The sequence below is a fragment of the Sorex araneus genome, chromosome 5 (genome assembly GCF_027595985.1).
Source record: "Sorex araneus isolate mSorAra2 chromosome 5, mSorAra2.pri, whole genome shotgun sequence".
Taxonomy (NCBI): Eukaryota; Metazoa; Chordata; class Mammalia; order Eulipotyphla; family Soricidae; genus Sorex; species Sorex araneus.
Window position 1 is genome coordinate 99409224 of NC_073306.1, and position 24133 is coordinate 99433356.

General features: G+C 43.5%; 1 protein-coding gene across 2 annotated transcripts in view; it reads right to left on the bottom strand.

Annotated features, from left to right (window-relative positions):
• Positions 1-4005: 4005 nt before the first annotated feature.
• Positions 4006-24133, bottom strand: part of LOC101539297 (multidrug and toxin extrusion protein 2-like) — a 58141-nt gene continuing 38013 nt past the window's right edge. Inside the window, exons 11-17 of one of the 2 annotated variants that reach the window (XM_055139383.1) lie at positions 21245-21353; positions 19690-19765; positions 11700-11769; positions 10147-10279; positions 9337-9431; positions 6232-6286; positions 4006-5948 (exon numbers count right to left, since the gene is read on the bottom strand). In XM_055139383.1, coding sequence (XP_054995358.1) covers positions 5710-5948; positions 6232-6286; positions 9337-9431; positions 10147-10279; positions 11700-11769; positions 19690-19765; positions 21245-21353 — 777 coding nt within the window. In that variant the 3' untranslated portion in view covers positions 4006-5709. Of the gene's footprint in view, positions 5949-6231; positions 6287-9336; positions 9432-10146; positions 10280-11699; positions 11770-19668; positions 19766-21244; positions 21354-24133 lie in introns of both variants that reach the window. The other variant, XM_055139382.1, reaches the window with a different exon arrangement.

The window sequence follows — 24133 nt, forward strand, 5'->3', positions numbered from 1 at the left end:
ACAGGAAATCCCATTTATCTGTCTCCTCCCCCACCCTCCACACCACACTCTGTGAGGAACAGCAGTGAAAGTGGACATCCCACATCTCAGGAGAAAGAACATTCAGTAACATTATCAACCATGATGTTAGTCATGGACTTTTCACACACAGCTGCAATTTCCTTCTATTCCTTGTTTATTGAGTTTGATTTTTTGGCTAAGATGACTGATCTTAAGATTACTGATGGAGTGGCAAGAGGGAGGAAATCTTGGGTCACTGTGGAAAGATGCTGACACTGGTGATGAGTTTCAAGATGGACACTGAAAGTATAAAATTTTGTTATTAAAAGTCTTGGGGCTGGAGTGATAGTACAGCAGGTAGGGCGTTTGCCTTGCATGTGGCCGACCTGGGTTCGATTCCCAGCATCCCATATGGTCCCCCGAGCACCGCCAGGAGTAATTCCTGAGTGCATGAGCCAGGAGTGACCCCTGTGCATCACCAGGTGTGACCCAAAAACCAAAAAAAAAAAAAAAAAAAAAAAAAGTCTTGTAAATCAGTGTCTAAATAAAAAGGAAAGGAAGAATAAAAGGTTGCTGATAGAGTTGGTAACTACCACATTTGTGACTTTTTCTTCTTACTGCCCTTGTTCCGTTATTCTGTAATCTCTGCTTCCCTGACTTTAACTAGATTTCATGATTGTATTTTCTCTCCTTTTCTAGTATATGAATTATTCTTAAAAAATTTTCAGGGGTTACCCGAGATTTTGCAATATGTATTTATAATTAATGTAATTAAACTTTCAGATCATACTGTTCTGCATCGTGAGTGATGCAAGCATCTAATAACAATATATTTTAAATCTTATTTTACTTATTTTTAAATTTCCTTCCCCACCTCTTCATTGTTGTTTCTATGAAAAAAAGCATGCATTACACATACATATTATAAGCTTGGATACAGTAAAGATTTAGAGAAAGAATAAGGCAAACACAATTTTGGTGGGGGTGGGAGGGGCCTTGCACCACACCCAACCATATTCAGGACTTCCTCCTGGTTCTGTGCTCCTAGCAGTTCTTGGGGGACTGTTGGGGACTGCTCAGGACCCTGAACAAAAGAGGACCCCGAAACCTTTACCCTGGACAAACCGGAAAATTCCATTACCAGCTTTGCATGACCTGAGCAAAGGTGCCCTTGTGACAAAGGAAATAGCCAAACTCAAGAGGTAAAAGTAGCCCAGGGCAGTTAACTAAGAGATGCCATTAAGCCCCTAAGTAGAATACCTTCCTCTACCTTGTGCCTTCCTCCTGCCAGATGCTCCTGCCAGATAAACCCTTGCCTTCCTCTCCCCACTATTTCTCAATCTACTCTTGAAGAATGTTGTAAGCCCACCTAATACACCCCGAACCTTTCCTTATTTGGTCTGAGAAGACACTTCCCTGATGATTGACAACTTATGTACCAACCCCCTGCTAAGAAAAGTATAAAACCAGCGTGGCAGTTAATAAAGTTGCCCTTGATCGGCATGTGTCGTCTTGGGCCCCCTATTTATTATCCTCACTAGTTTTATTTCAGGTCGGAACCGCTCACAGAACCCACCCAATTAGGAGCGCTTTCCACTGCTGTCTCTCCGCGGGCCGGAGAGATCTCCGGGGGAAAGCGCAGGGGACCAGATGCAGTGCCGGGGAATAAACAGCATTTTATAAGTAAAAACAAATTTGTGTGTGTGTGGTATGTAAGGATTAAACTGTAATTTCTGCCCTGCTCTTCATGTATTTTAATTAAGAAATGCTCCATCTTGGTGCATTGTTTTAGTAGTGGCAAAATTAAAAACATAAGCAGGAATATAAACAAGTTGCTAAGCAGGGAGCTAAGAGGCAGGACCTCTGAGTGACTCATTCTGGGGACAAGGCAAAGATGAATAGCCTATAAATCATGCCATGATTCAAAACAGAACAGATGGGAAGGGACGATGGGCTACTAAAACAATTAGTAATTAAAATATCCAAATGGAACCTAAAAAAATGTGCTAAACACAAGAATTCCTAGCAAGAGGGCCTCATTGCTATCCCCTCGAGGTGCCCTTCCTGCAGGGGGAGATCGTGATGAAGTGACTGATTGTATGCCCTTCTTGTCTCACCATTTTCTATGAGACAGAATAGCTTCTATTAAAGGGGAAAGGTACTTGCCTTGCAAGCTAACAACCCTGGCTTGATCCCTGACACCAGGTATGGTCTCCTAAGTCCTGTCAGAAGTGAGTCCTGAGCACAGAATCAGGAGTAAGTCCTGAGTACTGTTGGGTGTGGCCCCAACTCCACCCTCGAAAACAAAACAAAGTGTTCTGAAACCCTGTTCAGGGCACAATTTTAGGTGTTTGCCTAGCTGTGGTCTGTCTTGATGTTAATCAAATCTTGCTTTCTTGCCTAAAGATGGTTTTGGTGTGATTGATTAAGCAAACTCTGATACAGCATTTTAATTGTTGAAAGGGGGTCAGAGACAGTATGTGGGTTAAGGTACTTGCCTTGCATGTGACTAACCCAATTCTAATCTCCTGGTACCACACATGGTCCTTTGAGCACTGCCAGGGGTCACAAGTGAGCAGAGAACTAGGAATCAACCACACCAATGCGAGAAGGTGGCTTCTCACAGGGAAAGGTCACCACTCTTGCTAGGCTGCAGGATTCAGGTCAGTCTGTCTGACAAATAGTGTGTGATTTCATTCTGGTAATGGCTCCAGCTGCTTCTGTTCTGGTAAGCTCCATCTGACTGCTTACCTCTACAGTTGGGGAGGCAGGATTTATCCTTTTTTGTAAACAAAACAACTTTTTTTAAAAAAATGAATCAGTGATAAACACATTTACAAAGTTGTTAGTTCATGATTGGACTTCAGTCATATAATGTTCCAATGCCTGTCCTTTCATCAGTATACTTTCCACCAATGGTCCCCATTTGCCTCCCACCCACCGGCCCTGCCTGCCACTGTAGAAGGTACTTTTCTTCTTTGTCTCTCTCTCCCTCTCTCTCTCTCCTTTTGAGCCTTATGGTTTGCAATATAGGTAATGAAAGATTATCTGCTATATCCCTTTACCTACTTTCAACACTCAGTAGCAGAAGTTATCCTTATGACCTCAGTTCCTTAGTAGATTTAATAATGATGATTTGTATTTCATTTGTTCATATTTTCTTTGTGATATTATGATAGCCACGTTCACAGTTCCTGACAGAAAACTTTCTAATCTCTTGACTTCTACTGAATTACATATTGCCTAATTTAATATCACATAATATTCTATCTTGGCATATTCGATATGCCAAAAATAGTAACAACACAATGGAGATGGTACTGGTGCCCACTTGAGCAAATCGATGAGCACCGGGATGACAGTGACAATGATACCATGAATACTCTATCTGACTTTTTTCCCTTGTCATAATGTTCTTGATCCATCCATGCATCAAGATTTGATCCCTTCATATTGCTTCCTGATTTGCTCTACCATGGTCCCCAGGTGCTCATCAGTGCTGGACATCAGCACTGCCCTCTCCTCTGGATACTGGAAGTAGGGCTGCTAAGAATTCATGGACAAGTTTTTGAGTAGCTGATATCATTTCCTTGATATACTTAGGAGTAGAACTTCTGGGGCATATAATAAATCTGTTTGCTTTTTCAGTTTGTTTTGGTTTGGGATGTGTTTGATGCTGGTGGTGCTCCCCTGGCGTGGTGCTGGAGGTGAGGTTACTCCAGAAAAGCCTGGGGGATACTATGCGATACCGGGAAGAGAACCTGATTCTGTACATGCAAAGCCTGTGCATGAACCCTTTGAGCCCAGGTGCAAAAGCTCTTTATGTTTGTTCTTGAAGAACTGCTACATGTTTCTTTTGGTTATACCATTTTACATTACAGTGTTTTAGAGATTTTCAATTTCTCAACCACACTGCCAACAAGGAATAAGAAATTTAATAGAAGAAGAAAACACTTTCAAAGGGATTGTATTAAATCTTACAAATCTCTGGCAGCCGAAAACCTCCAGAACCCAGCCGCAGCCATACTCAAGGCCACTCTCCACATGCTCAGACGAGCCTCACACATGAAGGAACCAGAAGAGGAATCCAGGTATGCGGGACCGTGGCTGAGATCTCCAAGCCTGCTTGGATCGGGACTGGGCCTCCTCCACCCAGATCCCTAGTTTCCAGTAGCTTGGCAGTCACACCACAAACCACCCCTGGTGTCATGTGATCTCATCAATGGCCAAGAACCAGAGACTAAAAAACTCCCAGAAGAGAGTGATGCAGTATTTCCTGGTGGCATTTGTGGCTGTGTGACATCTTGTACTCGAGCCCACTGATGTAACTAAAGTAGCACACATTTGTTTGGTTTTAACATACTTGCTTGTATTCTCTTACATGCAGGCTTAATTTGCTCCAGAATGAAATACAACAACCTTTATACACTTCCCTCTTATTGTGGTGGGAAGATGCTCGCTGGTGGGGTGGCTATTTAAATATTATCTATAGTGAACTATTGTGAACTACTTTATGAAAATAAAATTTATAAATATTGAAAAATATCTTACAACCTGACACAGATGGGCTACTATAGAATAAAGCCTTTATATTGTTTTTATTGCACCATCTTAGTACATGTGAAGCATTCTCATTATGGGTTTCATCTGCATTTCTCATGTAAATTACTGATACTATCAATATATTAATTTCCCTAAGTTCATTGGCAATTTTTTTGGGGGAGGGGGGAAATATCTATTCAAGTCCTTTGCCTATTTTTTAAAAAAGATGTGATGCCCAGGATGTTCCTATTTCAGAGTAGGAGATGAAAGCTAAAGGAAGCACTGGCTGCCGACTGGCTTTGAACCAGAAACCACCTTGCTCATTTGACGAGCTTTGTTTTGAAGACTCCCCAGTATTAGTAATTTTAATTTTAGAAAGGGTTCTAAAAGTCTCTTGCTGGATGAGGGAAGCCATCCCTGCCATCATTCTGGAAGATGAACAGCAAAACAGAACACAGATTTAGTTTCTACTTAGTATACAAGTTGTTACTAAATTTTTTTTAAAGGGTGAACACCTAAAAGCAATAATATGGACTGGTTTTAGGCCCACAAAGATTATCAGCATACATGGTAAGTGTTAAGATGTTTAATTTATAAAAATGTATACAGCAATACTTGAGGTAAGACTTGAATAGATATTTAATTTCTACTCACTGCCAAGATTAAGTACACTAATGGAGAAATACAAACAAAACTAGATCAGAAACTACTTTTCTTTGCTTTGGGCCATACTGGCAGAGCTCAGGGCTTATTCCTGGCTCTGCGCAGAGATGCTCCTGCAACTTGGGGACCACAAGGTGCTGGGACAGAACGTGGGTCAGCCCCAGCAACTACTTTTGTAGAACACTGGACCTCTTTACAGGCCTAAGAAAAGTATTAAATATATAAAAGTAACAAACATTTGAGATACTCAAAATTATGGCTGGCTTTGTTTTTCACAAGTTTTAAAACCATGATCTAGTTGAGCTTTGGATGGAAGTTTACTTAAAATGATAAACCCCTCCTTTCCTGATCCTGAGCAGATGGTGTGGGTTCTCAGCATGGCCAAGAATTCATGAGGCTTCCTCTCACCGCAGAGAGCAAAACCGCTCTCAAGGGTTTTGCTGACTAGCCACTTCCCATACTTTATATATTTCTAGCTTGTGGGCTGGTGAGAATTCTTCTAATTTAGCCACGGTCATTTAAAACTCTTATTAAAATCCCTGCTAACAGAACACCAACAGCAGCAGTGAATGCTAGCCCGCGGAAGAAGATGAGCTGGCGCACGGTCAGAACATTCCCGACGGTGGACAAGTCAGACTGGCTGCTTTCCTCTGTCACCACCAGCTGCACATTCTGGCTCTCTGGCCGGATGATGTCAGGTAAAATCACTCCATCAGTTACTTCTTTGTCCAGCATAGGGAGATCTAGTTGTTGAGACCAGAGTTACTTATGTGTGGGTTGTAGAGTACATTGCAAGGTTACAGAATACATTGCTAACAATCCCTATCACTCATTGGTATATGAGGACATCCTCTGAAAACCTTCCAAGGAGGAAGCCAGGGCTGCCCTCTCAATCATCTGGACAAAGACAAGCTTACCAGGTGAAAGCAGAGTCTCATACATGAGCAACTTTAGCTATGCTGTATGTTACAACACTGAAGTCTTATAGCATAGGTTAAAAAGTAGACAGAGAAAGTAATCTGTTACCTGTTGGGGTAGGCATTGTCTCTTTCATCCTTTTTAGTCCAGCTCGAACCTGCGCCTAAAAGCACGTATCACATAAGCAGAGACTGTAATTCAAGTTGGGACAATATTCTTTTAGCCTCACTTAAGCCACTACCGAAATGATTGCTAGAATTACAGGAGTTTTCTTCTGCATGAATCTCAATGACAATTAAACACTTGAAAATCACTACTTTCCTCAACTTTTAATAATAAATACAAAAGCCTTTAAAAAATTTTTTTGCTTTAACTGCAAATTTCAATATTTTGCATTTGTGTCTATAAGTGTTCCTGCACACAGGAATAAAGTATGAACAAAAATGGTGTTCCTATTCCAGCTTAATGTCCCCTATACTTGGTTTCCTCAGCAGGTCCAAGAGAAGGCAGAAAAAAACATATTACACTTTAGAAAATCCACTGGGAATTGAAACCTAGAGGGTGGTCAAGATTAGGTGACAAGATTGTATAACTAAACTCACACTCATGTCTCCTATCAATATACTGTCTCAAGCCAACTTCTCTTCCATTATTTGTAAAGCTTCAGCACAATAAAAAGGGTTCATAATTCAGCTAAGGGCCTCTTTTAGGATGAAACACCCCTGACCAAGCAAGTGGAAACAAACTCAAACAAATGGGACTATAATAAACTAAGAAGCTTCACTAAAATACAGAGAGACCCCATGGAATGGGAAAGAATATTTACCCAGTACCCACCTGATAAGGAGCTAATATCCAGGATATACAAGACATTAATAGAACTGTACAAGAAAAAACCTCCAACCCCATCAAAAAATGGAGAGAAAAAAATAAATAGAAATTTCCTCAAAAAAGAAATATAAATGGCCAAAAGACACATGAAAAAATGCACTACATAACTAATAATCAGGGAGATACAAATCTAAACAAAGAGAGATCATCTTATACCACAGAGACTGGCACACATCAAAAAGAACAAGAACAACCAGTGCTGGCGCAGATGTGAGGATAATGGGACTCTCTTTCATTGTTAGTGGGAAATCGACTGGTCCAGCCTTTCTGGAAAACAATATGGACATTCTTCAAAAAACTAGGAATTGAGCTTCTAAAAGACCCAGCAATCCCACTCCTGGGAATATATCCCAGGGGTGCAAAAAAAAAAAAAAACACACACAGGAGAAATGACATCTGCACCTGAATGTTCATTGCAGCACTGTTTAAAATAGCCATAATCTGGAAACAACCCAAGTGCCCGAGAACAGATGACTGGCAAAAGAAACTTTGGTAACATCTGTATCACTATCACTGTCATCCTGTTGCTCATCAATTTGCTTGAGCGGGCACCGGTAACGTCTCCATCGTGAGACTTGTTGTTATTGTTTTTGGCATATCGAATATGCCACAGGGAGCTTGCCAGGCTCTGCTGTGCGGGCAAGATACTCTAGAGAGCTTGCCGGGCTCTCCAAGAGGGGTGGAGGAATCAAACCCGGGTCGGTCGAGTGCAAGGAAAATGTCCTACCTGCTGTGTTATCACTCCACATACACATATTTAGAGATAAAAGATTATAATGTAGGGGCTGGAGCAATAGTACAGCAGGTAGGGTGTTTGCCTTGCACGTGGCCGACCTGGGTTCGATTCCCAGCATCCCATTGGTCCCCTAAGCACTGCCAGGGGTGATTCCTGAATGCAGAGCCAGGAGTGACCCCTGTGCATTGCCAAGTGTGACCCAAAAAGGAAAAAAAAAGATTATAATGTATACAACTGATTTTCAGTGGACTTCAGTAAAATGAAAATTAAAAAATGATAAAAGGAAGAGATGGGAGAGAAGTAGCACAAGGTACATGGGTGGCGTTAGGGAATGATAGAACTACCTTGCTAAATCAGAGTCAACAACACTGCAATCATGACACCTACATAATGGAATACTATGTAGCTGTTAGGAAAGCTAAAGTAATGAAATTTGCTTATAAGTGGATGGACATGGAGAGTATTGTGCTAAGTGAAATGAGTCAGAAAGAGAGGGACAGACACAGAAGGACTGAACTCATTTGTGAAATATAAAATAGCATAGTATGAGACTAACATCCAAGGACAGTAGAAGATTCCAGGGCCAGGAAGATTCCTCCATGCATGGCTGGAAGCCTGCCTCATGAGCTGGGGGAGAAGGTGGCTGGGATAGAAAAAGGATCACTAAATCTATGACAGTTGGAGGGATCGCTCGGGATCGGAGATGTGTGCTGAAAGTAGGTAAAGGACCAAACATGGTGGCCTCTCAGTATCTATATTGCAAACCATAATGACCAAAAGTAGAGAGAACGAAGGAGATTGTCTGCCATGGGGGGTGGGGGGTGGGGAGTAGAGGGATATGGGATACTGGGGATGTTGGCGGTGGAAAATGGACCCTGGTGGAGGATGGATGTTCAATCATTCATTGACTGAAACTCAAACATGAAAGCTTTGGAACTGTATCACATGGTGAATCAACTTTTTTTTTTTTCAAAGAGGGCTCATAATTGAAGAGAGACCCATGTGGTCAGGTTTCTGACCCTCTCCCCAGGGGTTCTGCTTCCAACATCATAGTTGGAAACTGGGACCTAAGCATTTTTTCCAAAAAGAGGACTGAAAACTGATAACAAGCTAGGATAAGCAGAAAAAAAACTATTATCTTTCTAAGACTATTACGCCAAAATATTTTCTAAGCTAATATTATTTTTTAAGTTGAGTGGATACTAAACTTACCTGATATTCATTTATTATTAATTTCTTGATAGGTTTTTTTTTTTAAATTTTGGTTTGAGGGCCTTATCTTTCACTAGTCAAAGGCTACTCCTGGCACAAGTGCTCAGGGTTCCTTCTGGCAGACCTTGGTAGACCATGTGGTGCTGGGATCAAACCCTGGCCTTCCTCATGCAAAGAATGCACTCAACCCTCTGAGGTACATCCCTAGTCTCCTCAGGGGAAATGTGCTGAAATATGATTCTTTCTGCCCCTACACCCCATGTTAAACGCATATCATGGTTCTGAATGAGTCAAGCTTCAAATGTATTTTCTTATAATGACCTGTTACCATGTCCTGGGATAATTTAGCAACATCTCCAACAGATACTTGTTACCTTCTCTGCAGCTTCAATCCAGTTTATCCTGCAGATGTAGACCAAATAGAAAAGGGCTTGAAGAAAGACACAAACTATCAGTCCAGACCAGAGACCTGGGTGTGAAACAGACATCACAGCTCAGACTTTCCTCAAGTTTTTAAATTTTTTTTTTGGGGGGGACACACCCAGAGGTGCTCAGTGGACCATATGGGTGCTGAGGATCAACCCTGGGTCATCCAGGTGCAAACAAATGCTGTACCTGATGTATTATTGTTCCAGTCCCAAGACTTCCCTCTGTTCCCATCCTCATTAAAATTCTACCCCAATTACTGCAGCTAATGAGTAAACTTCAACTAAACTTACACCCCAACATTTTAAATAAATACAGACTGGGGGTTTACTCAGGTTTGCCATGGATTAATCAATTACTCCTGGCAGGGCTTGGAGAACCATATTGGATGCCAGGGATTGAACCTGGGTTGGTTGGATACAAGACAAGCTCTCTTCCCACTGTACTATCACTCCAGCCCCATGATTTTGTTTTTGTTTTTGTGTCACACCTGGCTGGACTCAGAAATCACTCTTGGCAAGGCTCAAGGGATCATATGGGGTGCTGGGGATCAGCCCCAGAGAGTCCACATGCTAGGCAAGTGCCTTTCCTGCTTCTCTCTCTCTCTCTCTCTCTCTCTCTCTCTTCTCTCCTCTCCCTCCCTCCCTCTCCCTCTCCCTCTCTCCCCCCCCTCTCTCTCTCCACACCCCCCCCCTCAAGCATTTGGATTAAAAGGGGAGCAAAGGTGAGTCCCAGTGCAGGAGGGATCAGACACATACCTATTATACCAAGTTTGGCCGCAAACATCAGTGATACTCCAATGGGAAAGCCAAACACGTAATAGCCAATGGCATTCAACACAGCTCCGACCTTCTGTTTTCCTACACCTCTGAGGACTCCACCACAGGTGCCCTACAAACCCAGAGCAGGCCAATTAGTGAGCAAGGCCAGAATGCAAGTCTGGATGGAGTCCAACAGCTCTATCTCAGACAAGCCTTGAACTTTAGGGAGGAGATAAAAGGAATCACTTTGTTTCAAAGGTTATGTTGACAACAACAATAAAAACAACAAACCACAATAACCTTCATTAGAAAACCCCAGAGATTCCATATACCTCAATTTACAACATACTTTGTAAGAGTGTGTTAAAAAATAGAGCAGTTCCAGGAACAGAAACCTCAGTCACAGCTAACCTCCTATCACGGCTAGAAAGTAATGCAACCCTAGGCTCCGAACACTCAGATGAGAAGCAGTAGCAAGTGTCTTGCTATCTTCTGTTTTCTTTTTTTAACATGGTGATTCAAGCATGCAAGGTATGCATCCTACCACTTTGAGCTATCTCCCTGGCCCTTTCATGCTACACTTTTTTGGAGGGGTAGGGCTTGGGGCCTCACCTGGCTATGCTAAGGGTTTACTACTGGTTCTGCATTCAGGAATTAGTCCTGGTGGTGCTTGGGGGACCATATGGGATGTGGAATGCTGGGGATAGAACCCAATTTAGCAACATGCAAGACAGATGCTCTACCCACTATACTATCTTTTCGGCCCAACTTTCACACTCTTCTCATCATGGCCAGTATTTAGTGATGGGTTCCATATCTTCAGAGTAACTATAATAAAATAGAAGACATTCCACCCTGCCCTCCCCCCATGTATGAGTGTGTGTGTGTGTGTGTGTGTGTGTGTGTGTGTGTGTGTGTGTGTGTGTAGGGGGCTGGTGGGGCAAGGAATTAAGATGGCAAATTGTGTCATGAGAATTGCTGGAACTGGGACTATGCCTCAAGGAATGATTTCAAGATCAGCAGAGGGGTCTGCAAACGGGCCACTCTAGCTGGACAGATAATGAAACAGGCTAGAGCACAGGTCTGGCACGTGGGAGACCCAGGTTGATCCTTGATGCTTCCCTAATACTACCTTGTATCATCTCCCAAGCACTAGCAATAGTGACTCCCAAGAACTGAGCAGGGGATAGCTTCTAAGCACTGCTGCTGTGGTCCCCTGTCACACTGTCCCCGCAAAAGAAGAGCTGACAAGTGTATACTCAGTACACTCAGAGAAGGGCTTTCTTTTGGCCAGAATGAACTCAAGATTTCTGCTTGGAGGATTCAAGCCAAGATCCCCTCATCACCTGGCTGGATGTCAGGAAGGGCATTCAGGCTCCAGAGGCTGGAGAAGGGGATCTCTTTCACCTTGGGATGCTACACAAGTGGCTCAGATTGCTCGAGTGCTCTCTTTTCAAAGATGAAATCCCAGACATTTAGTTCAAAAGCTAGAAACAACACATTTTGCTTTGTATACTAGACAGAGGGGGAAAATCCCTCAAAATACTCACAGCAAGTGCATCAAATAGGTGAAAGGGAATATAGATTGGCATCACAAGACTCACAAGGGAAATGATGTCTCTGTCGGAGGAACAGACAATCATCAGCGGCCCAAACCCCACATGGAGAACTGCTTAACAGCTGACCTGACAGTCCTGCCCACTGGCAATTCCACCAGAATAAATGCTTTCCCTGGCCAAGGGGAGTGCATGCTAAAGCTCGCTGACTCACATTTTACTAGTTAAAATTGATGAAGTTATTTTGGGACCCGGGAATACTGTTGCCATGAATTCATATGAAATGTTTTCTCGAATTCCCATTCCCAACCCCCAAAATAACCTGCCAAATCACACAAAATGGGAACATTCTACTCTAGGTAGGAGGCAACACCTCTACTGAATGACAAGAAATGCCATTCAATGTTTTCAGAATGTGGGAGTCCGGCTGAACTCCTGCAGTCATGGGGAAGTTGTGTGACGGAGAAACTGATGCTAGAAGTGGATTCTGGTATTTCCTGGAGCTGTTTCACACAGTTCCCATCCCCCAGTGTGGCAGGGAGCTTCAGGGACACTGCTGCAAGCATTCCTGAGGTGACTCACCGGCAACAAGCTGAACAGTCAGGACACCACCTGCTTCTCCCCACATCAGGGATGTGTGTTTACTTCTTTATTTCTGGGCCATACAGAAACAAAACTGTTCTGGCTGTTCTCAGGGCTTACTCCTGGCCCTGCACTAAGGAGTCACTCCAGGTAGGCTCAGAAACATATGGGGTGTGAGGGATTAAGCTCAGGTGGGCCGTATGCAAGGCAAACACCTAGGCGCTATACTTTTGCTAGGACTCTGTGACTGACCTGGCATCACTAAGGGACTGGCGTAGAGGCTGGCCTCAGTTCTATGGGGGCCCAAGAGGCCCTCCCACCTCAGGGCTATCAGAGAAGAGCAGGAGTAGGGCTTTTCAGAAACCAGACCAAAACTCATCTCTTATTGAATCAAGTCACAGAAGGAAATCAACCTGTCAGGACCATCTGCCTGTGGAGACCACAGACTTCCCACCTGAGGAGGAAGACAGCCTTGGCGAAAAATGGTTTGGAAAGCCATTAGACGAGGAGGACTGAGGAGCAGATGAGCCACACCTGAGGGGACTCTGGTTCCTGAAGGTGCCATTAGTGAGGTTTGGTTCTCCAGAGAATGACCCAGCAGACAGAGAATCAGGGAAGATTAGCCCATTCATATACATATATTTTTTTAAAAGAGGGGTGCCATCAAGAGTTGGTGTCAGAAGTTAGGGGCCAGTCAAAACTGGACAGCTACATGCAAAAAAATGGGCTTAGATCTCCACCTATCACCTTGTACAAAAGTCAGATCAAAATGGATTAAAGACCTCAACATCAGACCAGAATCCCTAAGGTACATTGAAGACAAGGCTGGCAAAACCCTCCACGACATTGAAGCCAATGGTATCTTCAAAGCTGACACACCACTGGCCAAGCAAGTGAAAACAGAGATAAATAAATGGGACTATCTCAAACTAAGAAGCTTCTGCACCTCAAAAGAAACAGTGACCAAAATACAAAGACAATCTACAGAATGGGAAAGGATATTTACGCAGTACCCATCCAATAAAGGGTTGATATCAAGGCTATACAATGCACTGGTTGAATTCAAGAAGAAAACTGCCGACCTGATCAAAAAATGGGGTGATGAAATGAACAGAAAATTCCCCCAAAGAAGAAATCCGAATGGCTGAGAGGCACATGAGAAAATGTTCAAAATCACTAATCATCAGGGAGATGCAGATCAAAACAACAATGAGATATCATCTCACACCACAGAGACTGGCCCACATCCCAAAAACAAAAGCAACCGGTGTTGGCGTGGATGTGGGGAGAAAGGGACTCTCCTTCACTCCTGGTAGGAATGCCGACTGGTTCAGCCCTTTTGGAAAACTATATGGACGATTCTCAAAAAATTAGAAATTGAGCTTCCATTTGACCCAGCAATACCACTCCTGGGAATGCTATCCCGGAGAGGCAAAAAGGTATAGTAGAAATGACACCTGCATTTCTATGTTCATTGCAGCACTGTTTACAATAGCCAAAATCTGGGGAAAAAACAGAGTGCCCAAAAACAGATGACTGGTTAAAGAAATTCTGGTACATCTACACAATGGAATACTATGTAGCTGTCAGAAAACATGAAGTCATGAAATTTGCATATAAGTGGATCAACATGGAAAGTATCATGTTGAGTGAAATGAGTCAGAAAGAAAGACACAGAAAGATTGCACTCATATGTGAAATATAAAGTAGCTGAGAGGTACAAGCTTGCAATGATGAAATTTCTGGCAGATATTTCTCTGGACTTAGTTACTAAAATACTAAAACACAGAAATCCAAAACCGTGTGGCCGCTAGTGTGGCTGCTCAACCTCATATCTCTTCATTCTCAGCAATGGAAAACAAATTATCAAATGCCTCCTTTTCAGCAGGTCTGACTTTAGGGGGGAGAAACTCCAAACAATAATAGTGAGTTTTTTGTTGAAATATTGAATGTAATCAAAGTAAAGTGAAATTTATCAGTTACACAGGCGGGGGTGGGGGCTGGGGAGATAGGAGGGGTGGTATACTGTGATTCTTGGTGGTGGAATATGTGCACTGGTGAAGGGATGGGTGTTCGAGCATTGTATAACTAAAACTTAAACCTGAAAGCTTTGTAACTTTCCACATGGTGATTCAATAAAAGAATAAATTTTAAAAAAAAAGTTAGGGGCCAGAGTTATAGGGGTTGGAATGATAGTATGTGGCTGACCCAATAAGGTCCTCTGAGTCTACAGGAGTGAAATCCGAGCACAGAGCCAGGAGTAAGTCCTGAGCACCGCTGTGTCTATCCCTGCAAAAAAAAAAAAAGTTAACAAATATCAAAATCTCTTTTTAAAAAAAATTCTGGGAATTAACTAAAGGCTAAGAGAAGTAGCCAAATCATCTTGGTAGTAAAAGGCTTGGAGTGTTTTGACTCACCCTGTATGAGCATCCCCTTCCCTTCTTCCTTAGCAGCAAGCTTTATTTTTATAAATGAATCAATGTGCTTATTTATTTAGTGGCGTCAGGACTTGAATTCATCACTCAGCTGTATCGCTCAGGGCTCTGGGCTCAGGGGTAGCGCTGCAGCCCAGCAGCCACACCCCCAGGCTCTCACACCGAACTGCTGGCCTGGTTGGCCAAGTACAGCTAGGAGTGCCGCACCCCACACGTCTCCTGAGCACTGCTTGGGATGGCCCCCTCCAAAAATGAGTGGCAACCCACAGTCCAAGACTAGAAAAGGAAGAATGGGTTGAACTTGAAGCTTCATTCATAGAAAACAGCTATTATCAGGGCCCAGAGGGACTGTTCAGTAGCTTAGTCTTATATTCTTACTGTAGTGACAAAGTCGAATGTATGCATGGCCCAAACCTAGGCCATGAAAACCTAGGAAAAAGCAATCAACAAGATTTTTTTTTGAGTGGGGTTGGGAAGATGGCTCAAAGGGTTGGTGTGCCTCAGGCATGAGGGTCCTAGTTTGACCCCCAGATGTGCCTACTGGGGGGGTCCATATTCTCTGCTTATAGCAGAGGCATTGTAAGTGTGCTCAGGCCAAACAGTGGGACTGGATACAGGACTGGAGGGCCAACGAATGTGGAGTTCTTATTGCACCTGCTTAAAAATGGAACTTTAGGATTTAGATATAGATTCTCTGGTCACGGACCATATGCAGGCCATATTCTCTGATCACTGAACGCAGCCCCCAAGATATGCCCTGCCCTAGGACTTACAGAGCTCATGGTCAGATTAACGCCTACTTGAGCTCTCCCTGCCACGTGAAGATGATCCTCACTGAAAAAGAGTAGAAAGTTCCTAAGCTGGAAAAAGATGTTTTGGAGTAGAATAAGATAACTCAAAAGAAACCAAAAAAAAAAAAAAACCAAAACCAAAAATAAAACATTTTTTTAAAAAATGTATAGCCTGGGGACAAATTTTGTCATCTTTTTTATTTCTGGGTAAATTTCAATTGATATTACTTCTATGACTTAAGTTTCTTGATTCTTTGTATACCTGGAAAAATTGTAAGTGCATGCAAATTTTGTGAGTTTTACTTCGTTGGCTTTGCTTATTCTTGTAATATTTTAAGTACTCTTAGCTATTGAATTCTATTCTGCAGCTAGGCTTGGAAACAGTTTGATCCTCTTGAGGGTTGTCTTTAAGTTTTGTTTGGTGGGATCAGAGCAACATTCATTCTAGGGATAATTTTTCTTCAATAATAAGGCGGAATTCTTTTGAGAACTCTACTAGCATATGAAGTGTGATTCATTCCAGCCAGTGGGAACACAAACGCATTTCTTTGTGAGCTCCGAGGTTGTTCTGCCTGCTTCTTCCAAGTGCTGCCCTACTCTTGGAAACTCTGGCCTAATCTCTCAACTCCATTTCCTCAACCAGGAAGATGAAGTGGTTTCTCCTGGATGGACCCTCTCCTATGCTGGGGTCTGGAAACTCCATCCTCCTTAGCTGGGGTGATCATCTGTTTCCCTCTTAGGGGTGTCTGATGTCTGACGCCAAGCAGCACAGAATAGGGATATGCTCCAGATTTTTAGTTGTTTAAGGCAAGAGGGTAAATCCAATCTCTGACTGACACAGAAATTATCCCTAGAATGAATGCTGCTCTGATCCCACCAAACAAAACTTAAGGACAAACCTCAAAAGGATTAAACTGTTTCCAAGTTTAGCTGCATCACAGAACTTAACAGCTAAGAGTATTTAAAATATTACAAGATATTACAAGAATAAGCAAAGCCAAACTCACAAAGTTTGCATGCACTTAAAATTTTTTCAGGTATACAAAGAATTAAGAAACTTAAGTCATAGAAGTAACATCAATGAAATTTACCCAGAAATGAGAAAAATGACAAAATTTATTCCCAATCTCTTACTCCATCTGACCATATCTTTAGTCCTAAAATTCACATTAGTCCTTGTAGGATAACATAGCCTCAGGTAGTTTAGGTTTATTGGGTTGTTCCCATCACAGTGTTCCCTTTCCTCTGTGCTTATTTTTAACTTCTCTCTTTGTGCTTTGTTGACTTGTAAATATTGTTTTTCTCTTCTCCTTGAGTCCTTTGCATAGTTATTCAGAGCCACATCCTTTTTTTATGGACACAGGAAGATATTAGTAAATGCTATGCTTTTGAAACCTGAGGGTCATTTGACTCTACATATTTTCCTCCTACATTATCCTCCTAGATATTTTATTTATTTTTTTTAAAATTTTTATTAAATCACCATGTGGAAAGTTACAAAGTTCTCAGGTTTATATGTCAGTTATACAATATTCAAACACCCATCCCTTCACCAGTGCCCATATTCCACCACCAGAAACCCCAGTATACCCCCCGCCCCCACCCCCTACCCCCTACTGTATAACTAATGAATTTCACTTCATTTTTTCTTTACCTTGATTACATTCCATAATTCAACACAAAACTCACTATAGTTGACATAACTCTCTCTCTCTCTCTTTTTTTTCTTTTTCCTTTTCCCTTTTTTTTTTTCTTTTTCCCCCTCATCCCCCTTCCTGCGCCTCATAGTATGGTGTACTCCACGCCGCGTCGGCCAGCGTGGGGCTTTCGCTTAGTTCACAGTCCAGAGGTGGCTGCTACATTAAAAACCTTCAATATTTCAAGAAAAACTTACTGTTATTATTTGGAGTTTCCCCCCCAAGTCAGACCTGTTCAAATGGAACCGTTTCACATTGCTGAGAATTATAAATGTTAAGTCGCGTGGACGCTACCGCGTCCGCGCGGTTTTGGATTTCTGTATAAAGTCCAGGGAAAATTCTGCCAGAAATTACATAGCCCAGCTCACAGTCCCAGTGCATTGCTGTAAGAAGTCTCTGAATTCAAAGTCTTTAGGCGCAGAGGGTCCGATTTGCGCTCAGCGGCTCCGGATTTATCTGGGCCGAGGGCGTGCCGGTTACGCCCCCTTCCCCTCAGTTCCTGGGAGCCCCCAAAGTAAAATCCGAATACCTGTGGGTTTGGAGTCACAGAAGATGGCGCCTGCCACATGGGTGCCTCCAGCCCGCCGCTTTCCGTGCAGGAAGACAGGGTGGGGAGGAAAAAAAATCCACCCCCGGCAGCACAGAGTTGTAGCCCAGTTTGGTGTCCCAGTGCATCGCTATCGGATGCTGCGCTGGATGCCCGAATGTGTTACATCTTTGGAATCAAAGTCTTTAGGCGCAGAGGGTCCCCTCCTAGATATTTTCTCTCGATTTAAGCCTCAGCTGCCCTTACTTCCTAGCACCCCCAAAGGCAGGGTCCCGATAAGACAAGCGGTGAGTTATGTGCTACCCTGGCATCGAGATGGGCATGGCCAAAGTGCCTAATGCTTAACAATAAGTTAAGAGCTTGGTCATAGACAAATGCTGTCATGATCCAAAAAGTAATAACTAGATTTGGACCCTGCTAGGGTTAGGAATGATTAATCTGGCCCGAGTGCTGCAATCTGTGGCAAGATGTTCCCAGGAGAGCTGCCCTACAAGCCTCAATGTATTATCTCTTACTGTGTCCATACAAAAATAACTAGTATTAAGATGCTGATTGAGTTTTTGGACAGAGGAAAGGAGAAAAACACCTTAAGAGGTATTTTGCCTGCAGGCAATCAGGAAGGGCTTTGGAAATACCTCTAGGTGGGGTTTCCTTTGAACCTGGTGGGCCCTCAGGAAGGGCTTTCTTATGTTGATTTTGCTACCAGACTGTGTGCAGCCCAGAGGGCAAGATGGAGAGAGACAAGTAGGGGGAGAGAATAAAGAGGAGGAGGAGAATCCAGAGAGCTGGGATGGAGGAATGAGGGGCTAGGAGAGACAGAAGGAGACGGGAATGAGGAACAGTGTGAGACTAGAATGGGGGGCTCAGAGAGCCTGGAACAGATGCGTGGAGAGAATGGAATAATCAGCAACTGATCAATCAACCGGCTTGGCCCTCGTTTCCTCTTTGCCCCATGGCCTGGGCCGCCCTAGCTGGGCGAGCGGCCCGGGACCAACCCCAAACCCGGGCGGCCAACAGGGAGAGCCGCTGTGGCTCTTCCCCGGCAGCCCCCTGGCAGAGTTTTTAAAAAGTCCTAAAAATCTGAATATTAGTCTAGAAACAATGAGATCAAGTGAAATTAGAACACAACTGGAAGTAACAATACTAAATTTCTTCATAAGCATAATCTATGCAACTGGTGCAAATTATTAATGTCTTTTCATAGGAAGGATTTATGTAGTTAAAATATTTTATTATGTATAAATAATCATGCAAACATGTAATTTCAGAAAATGAAATAAACTTCCACCTAAGGATCAGGTCAGCAATTTACACAAACAAGCATGCATGCTATCAGGGTGCTCTAGGCTGGGAGATGCCACTGGGGATGAGGATGTGCCATGAGTTTACTGGGCAACTTGCAGCAAAATCAGCATCATGCCTGAGAGACTCCACTACTGAATGTTGATGAACAAATGAATGGGGTATTGGAGGAGTAGGGATGATTTTCAGTATGTTCATTTAAATTTAGTACCATGCTTCTCCTTCCTGGCTGCCTGCAAAGCTGTCTGGGGAGCTGGGCTGGAGAGAAACTAAGGGGTTAATGCACGTGGCTGACCCCAGTTTGATGCGCGATGCTCGGAACCACACTCTCCCAAGCTTCCTAGGTACAGCCCTGCAGGCTCCTGAATCCCACTGGGTAAGCTCAGGTAGTGCTGGCACTGCAGAACCTTCCCAGCACCCCATTCTTGGGCCTTCATATTGAAGCACTGGCTGGGAATGCTGGGAGAACAGGCCACTCCCTGCCCCCTGCCCCACCCAAAATGTTACGTGCTTTTCGGGATCAGGAAAGCATAGTGAAGAATAGAGGACATGCCTCATGTATTTTGATCTTTGTCACAGAAAAAGAGCAAAATAAACAAACAAAAATACCTTTTTCTCTGTGATACATACTTGTCACTGGTGAATATATAGCCAACCACATCCTTCAGTATTGCAAACAAAACACCCACTACAAGTCCACAAAAAGCTGGAAAAGATAAAGAAACAACCAGAAATAAAAATTCTTCAATGTGATTAATCTTAGTATTGACTTCTCATAATACATCTGTGCCAATGATTTAAGAAACAACTGGGGCCAGAGAGATAGTATAGTAGCTACTGTGCTTGTCTTGAATGCAGCAACCCTGCTTCACTCCCCAGCACTCCATTTGGTGCCTGGAACCCTGCTAGGAGTGATCTATGAGTACAGAGCAAGGAGTTAACCTTGAGCACTGCCAGGTATGGCCCAAAGATATGAAAAAAATCTAATAAAAAAGAAATGTAATTTTAATAGTCTTTCTTCCTTTTGTCTATGAAAAAAAGGATGACTGGGACCAGATGATTCTGACTCCTTTAGAAAAGATGCTCATTGAGTCAACACAATCAGGAGCCAACAGGAATCTAGCAGCTTGCATCCAAGAACATGAAAACTGGACACAAATGAATCTCAGAACCGAGCAGCTCTTGGCAGAAATGCCCCTGGACTTTGCATTAGGCCACCTTCGCAGCCGCCATCTTCCAAAACTCATTGGAAAACCCAAGTGCGGGCCAGATCATTGTATGACTCAAACACGGAAGCTTTGTAACTGTTCTCATAGATTCAATAAATAAATAAATAAATAAAAGAACATGAAAACCGCCAAACCAAGCTATGGTCCAGGAACGTGAAAACCAGTCAAAAGTCTTTGGTCAGGTGCTGAAGCAATAGTACACTGGGTAGGGTGTTTGCCTTGCATGAGACCTGGGTTCAACCCCCATCAGCCCATATGGCCCCCTGAGCAATACCAGGAGTAATCCCTGAGCACAGAGCCAGGAATAAGCCCTGAGCACCATCAGGTGTGTATGTTCCCCCCATCCTCCAAAGAAGTCTTTGGTCAAAAAAGTAAGGCAGTAAGGACTAGAAGGATAGTACAGTTGGTAGGGAGCTTGCTTGCATGTGGCCAACCTGGGTTCAATCTCCATATAGTCCCCTAAGCACCACCAGGAATAATTCCTAAATGCAAAGCCAGGAATAACATGTGAACATTGCTGGTTGTGGCCCCAAAACCGAAACCAAACCAAACCAAAGCAAAAAGTAAGACAGCATGTGAAGACAAGCAGCTTTGGAATGATCTCAACAGTCCTGAGTGAAATCCAATGCAGTGCTTTATATTACTGAATAAACTGGGGAAAAAAGAAGCCTAAAAAATAAGTATTTCATTTGAATTTATATATGTCAGTCAGTTGCTAAGAAATTCTGATAAGTACACTTTTAGTTTTCTTGTTTGTTTTTTGGGAAGGTCTCACCCTCCTGTTTGGAGGTTACTCCTGGCTTGGTGCTTGGGGACCATGTGGGAACCAGGGTGCTCAGATGTGAAGCATGTGCTCCAGTCCCTTGGGCCATCTCCTGCCCTAAATCCATACAGTATCAGATGGTGCTACACACAGATGGCATCGGCATCGGCACGAGCTGGAGCGCCTCACTCACCAGCACACAGCAGGACAGTGACGCAGGAGTGATGAGCCTGCTCCGTGTCTCCTGCCCCCAGGGCATTGCCCACTCGGACGCTGGCTGCCACACCAAGGCCAAAAGGCACCTAAGAACGAGCAATCACAAGTCACAAGACTTAAGAATGACCATGTCCTAGGGCGCCCGAGAGTCAGACATCAGGGCTCTAGAAGTGGATTTCTTACACGTGAGCTGTGTGACACAGAAAACTGTTCTGCCTTGCTGATGTGACATGCATTTTCTTTATTACTAAGGACTATAAACTGCTTCTGAAATTGCTACCTGTACCATGGGTCAGAACAGAACTTCTTTTTCTTTTTTTTTTTTCTTTTTGGGTCACACCCGGTGATGCACAGGGGCTACTCCTGGCTCTGTGCTCAGGAATTACTCCTGGCAGTGCTCAGGGGACCATATGGGATGCTGAGAATCAAACCCGGGTCGGCTGTGTGCAAGGCAAATACCCTACCCACTGTGCTATCGCTCCAGCCCCACAGAACAGAACTTCTTAATGATGATTTGAGGGCAAGGTATCTCTTTTACTAGCTAAAATTATATAATCAAGACTTAGTTCAACCTAACTACATTAGACACATTAACACTGAAGGTATGTCATTTGAAAAACTTAAGTGAACTGTGAAGTAGCACTTAGAACAAAGTCTGGTACGACATAGAAACTCAATAAACATGGATGGAATTCAACATTCCATATATTAAATTACCCAATACACTAAAATATATTCCTTCAACTGCCAAACTGAACATTCTAACCATCAATTATAAAACCTCAATAAACATTGATGAAATTCCAACATCCTACATATCTAATTACTGATATATTGAAATATATCTCTTCAAATGCCAAATTGAACGTTTTAACCATCTGATACAGACATCAGAAACTATAATGATCAATAGATCATTATTCAAATCCTGGGCCATCTTTATAACTTTTTATTATTCTGTGAGGCAGTGCCGGCCTAAGGGGCTATTTGGGTAACATGGGTTGTAGGAAACTGGTTTTCAGCTCTCAGATCTCATACCTCTTGAGGAGGGTGCCTCCTAAAGATGCTCAGGAGCCACTGAGGCATCTCCTTGCAATTCTTGGCCAAACAGGCACGTGATTCAATGCAAGGGTCCAAGGATGTGGTGCTGCCTGGGCACTGCAGGTCACCCCAACAGCGTCTGCAGGCCTCCAGGCTGCCCCCCATTGGTATTCCGGAGACCACATGGTGATGAGGATCCAACCAGGGCAGGCCACAATGCAAGACAAGTGCTTCTCCCCTGTACTGTATCTGCGACCCTCCTCATATCTGCATTAAATAACTCTCACTTCACATTTAGCTTCTCATTCCCACTCTAACCAAAATGTTCCCAAGAGCCTTCTGGTTTCTTGTTGTTTCCAGAACTACACTATGTCGAGTTAGCAAAACAAACAATGTACAAACCTAACTATGCACATGGCCAATCCCAGTTTGATCCCCAGCACCGTATATGATTCCCCGAACACTGCCAGCAGTGTCCTCTGAGCACAGAGCCAGGAGTAAAGCCTAAGCACAGATGGGAGCAACCTGAACCCCCTCATTTCAAATATGTGTACATATTTGATAATGACATGACAATATAAAAAAAATGATGTCTTATGTGTCCAAATGTATAGAATTCAGAGTTCAGTTCAACCTGTCTCAGATGCTGAAACCCTTCCCTTTCCAAAGTATCAATCCTGATGATTAACAGAAGTAACTTGTGAGCACTGAGAGAAGAGAGGAGACTGGCTCTCCACACAGAAGGAGGAGGAGCCCTGACCGGAGGCTGAGCCACCAGGAGGCACAGTCCAGAACAGCCAAGAGACAGACCAGCTCCGACTCTCGCAGCCCCAGTGACTCAGTGAGCAGGGACTGGGGGGCCCACTGGAGAGCCATGAGCAGCATGGCCTTGCACCCAGTCCCCAGAAACCCCCTCTTGCTTTGTTGAACACAGAAAGATGGGGCTACACTACAGAAGCAAAGTGGGTGAGATCCCTGCAGGGTGAGCACCTCAGAATGACCCCTTCTTATGTCTCAGGGGAATGAGTGGGACACAGGAGGCAAGTGCTGGCTGACAGGTCACAGGGATTGATTGCTCAATGGCAAAAAGCACCTGCTTTGCCAGTGTGAGGCCTCGAGTTTGACCCCTAAGCTGCCCAAATGTGCTGAGAGAAGCCCCAGGGTTCTGCTGTTTAGCCTGTGGGCAGCGCACCAGAGTATGGGTCTCTGCAGGCAAGTGTGGTACACGCCATTACTGAGACAGCAACAAGGAGAAGGAAGAGGAAGAGACCAGCACACTCCTTCACAGGTCGCACCTTTGCACTCAGTCCCTTTGAGGGATGAAGTCTGCTGGAGAAATAAAAATTTCTAATTATAAGGAGAGGAAAGCCAGGCCAGAAACTCACGTGGGAAATCAGTGTGCTCATTCCTGAGTGCAAATGGACTGCTATGGATCACCTGATTTGGAGGGAACATCAAAGAACTCATCCCCATAAAATATCAAGAAAAACAAATCAAAAACAACCATCAATCTCAGAGGAAACAGATGCTTCAAGGAAGAGGGGAAATCATTTGAATGTTCAACTTAGTATCTTCAGAGATAATTAAAAGGTAATCCAGGGGCCGCAGCAGTAGCAAATGGGTAGGGCATTTGCCTGCACACGGTCGACCCAGGTTCGATTCCCAGCATCCCATATGGTCCCCTGAGCACTGCCAGGAGTGATTCCTGAGTACATGAGCCAGGAGTAACCCCCGTGCATCACCGTGTGACCAAAAAAGCACAAACAAATAAATAAATAAACAAATAAATAAATAAATAGCAATCTTGGCTGTGGTTTGATCCCTG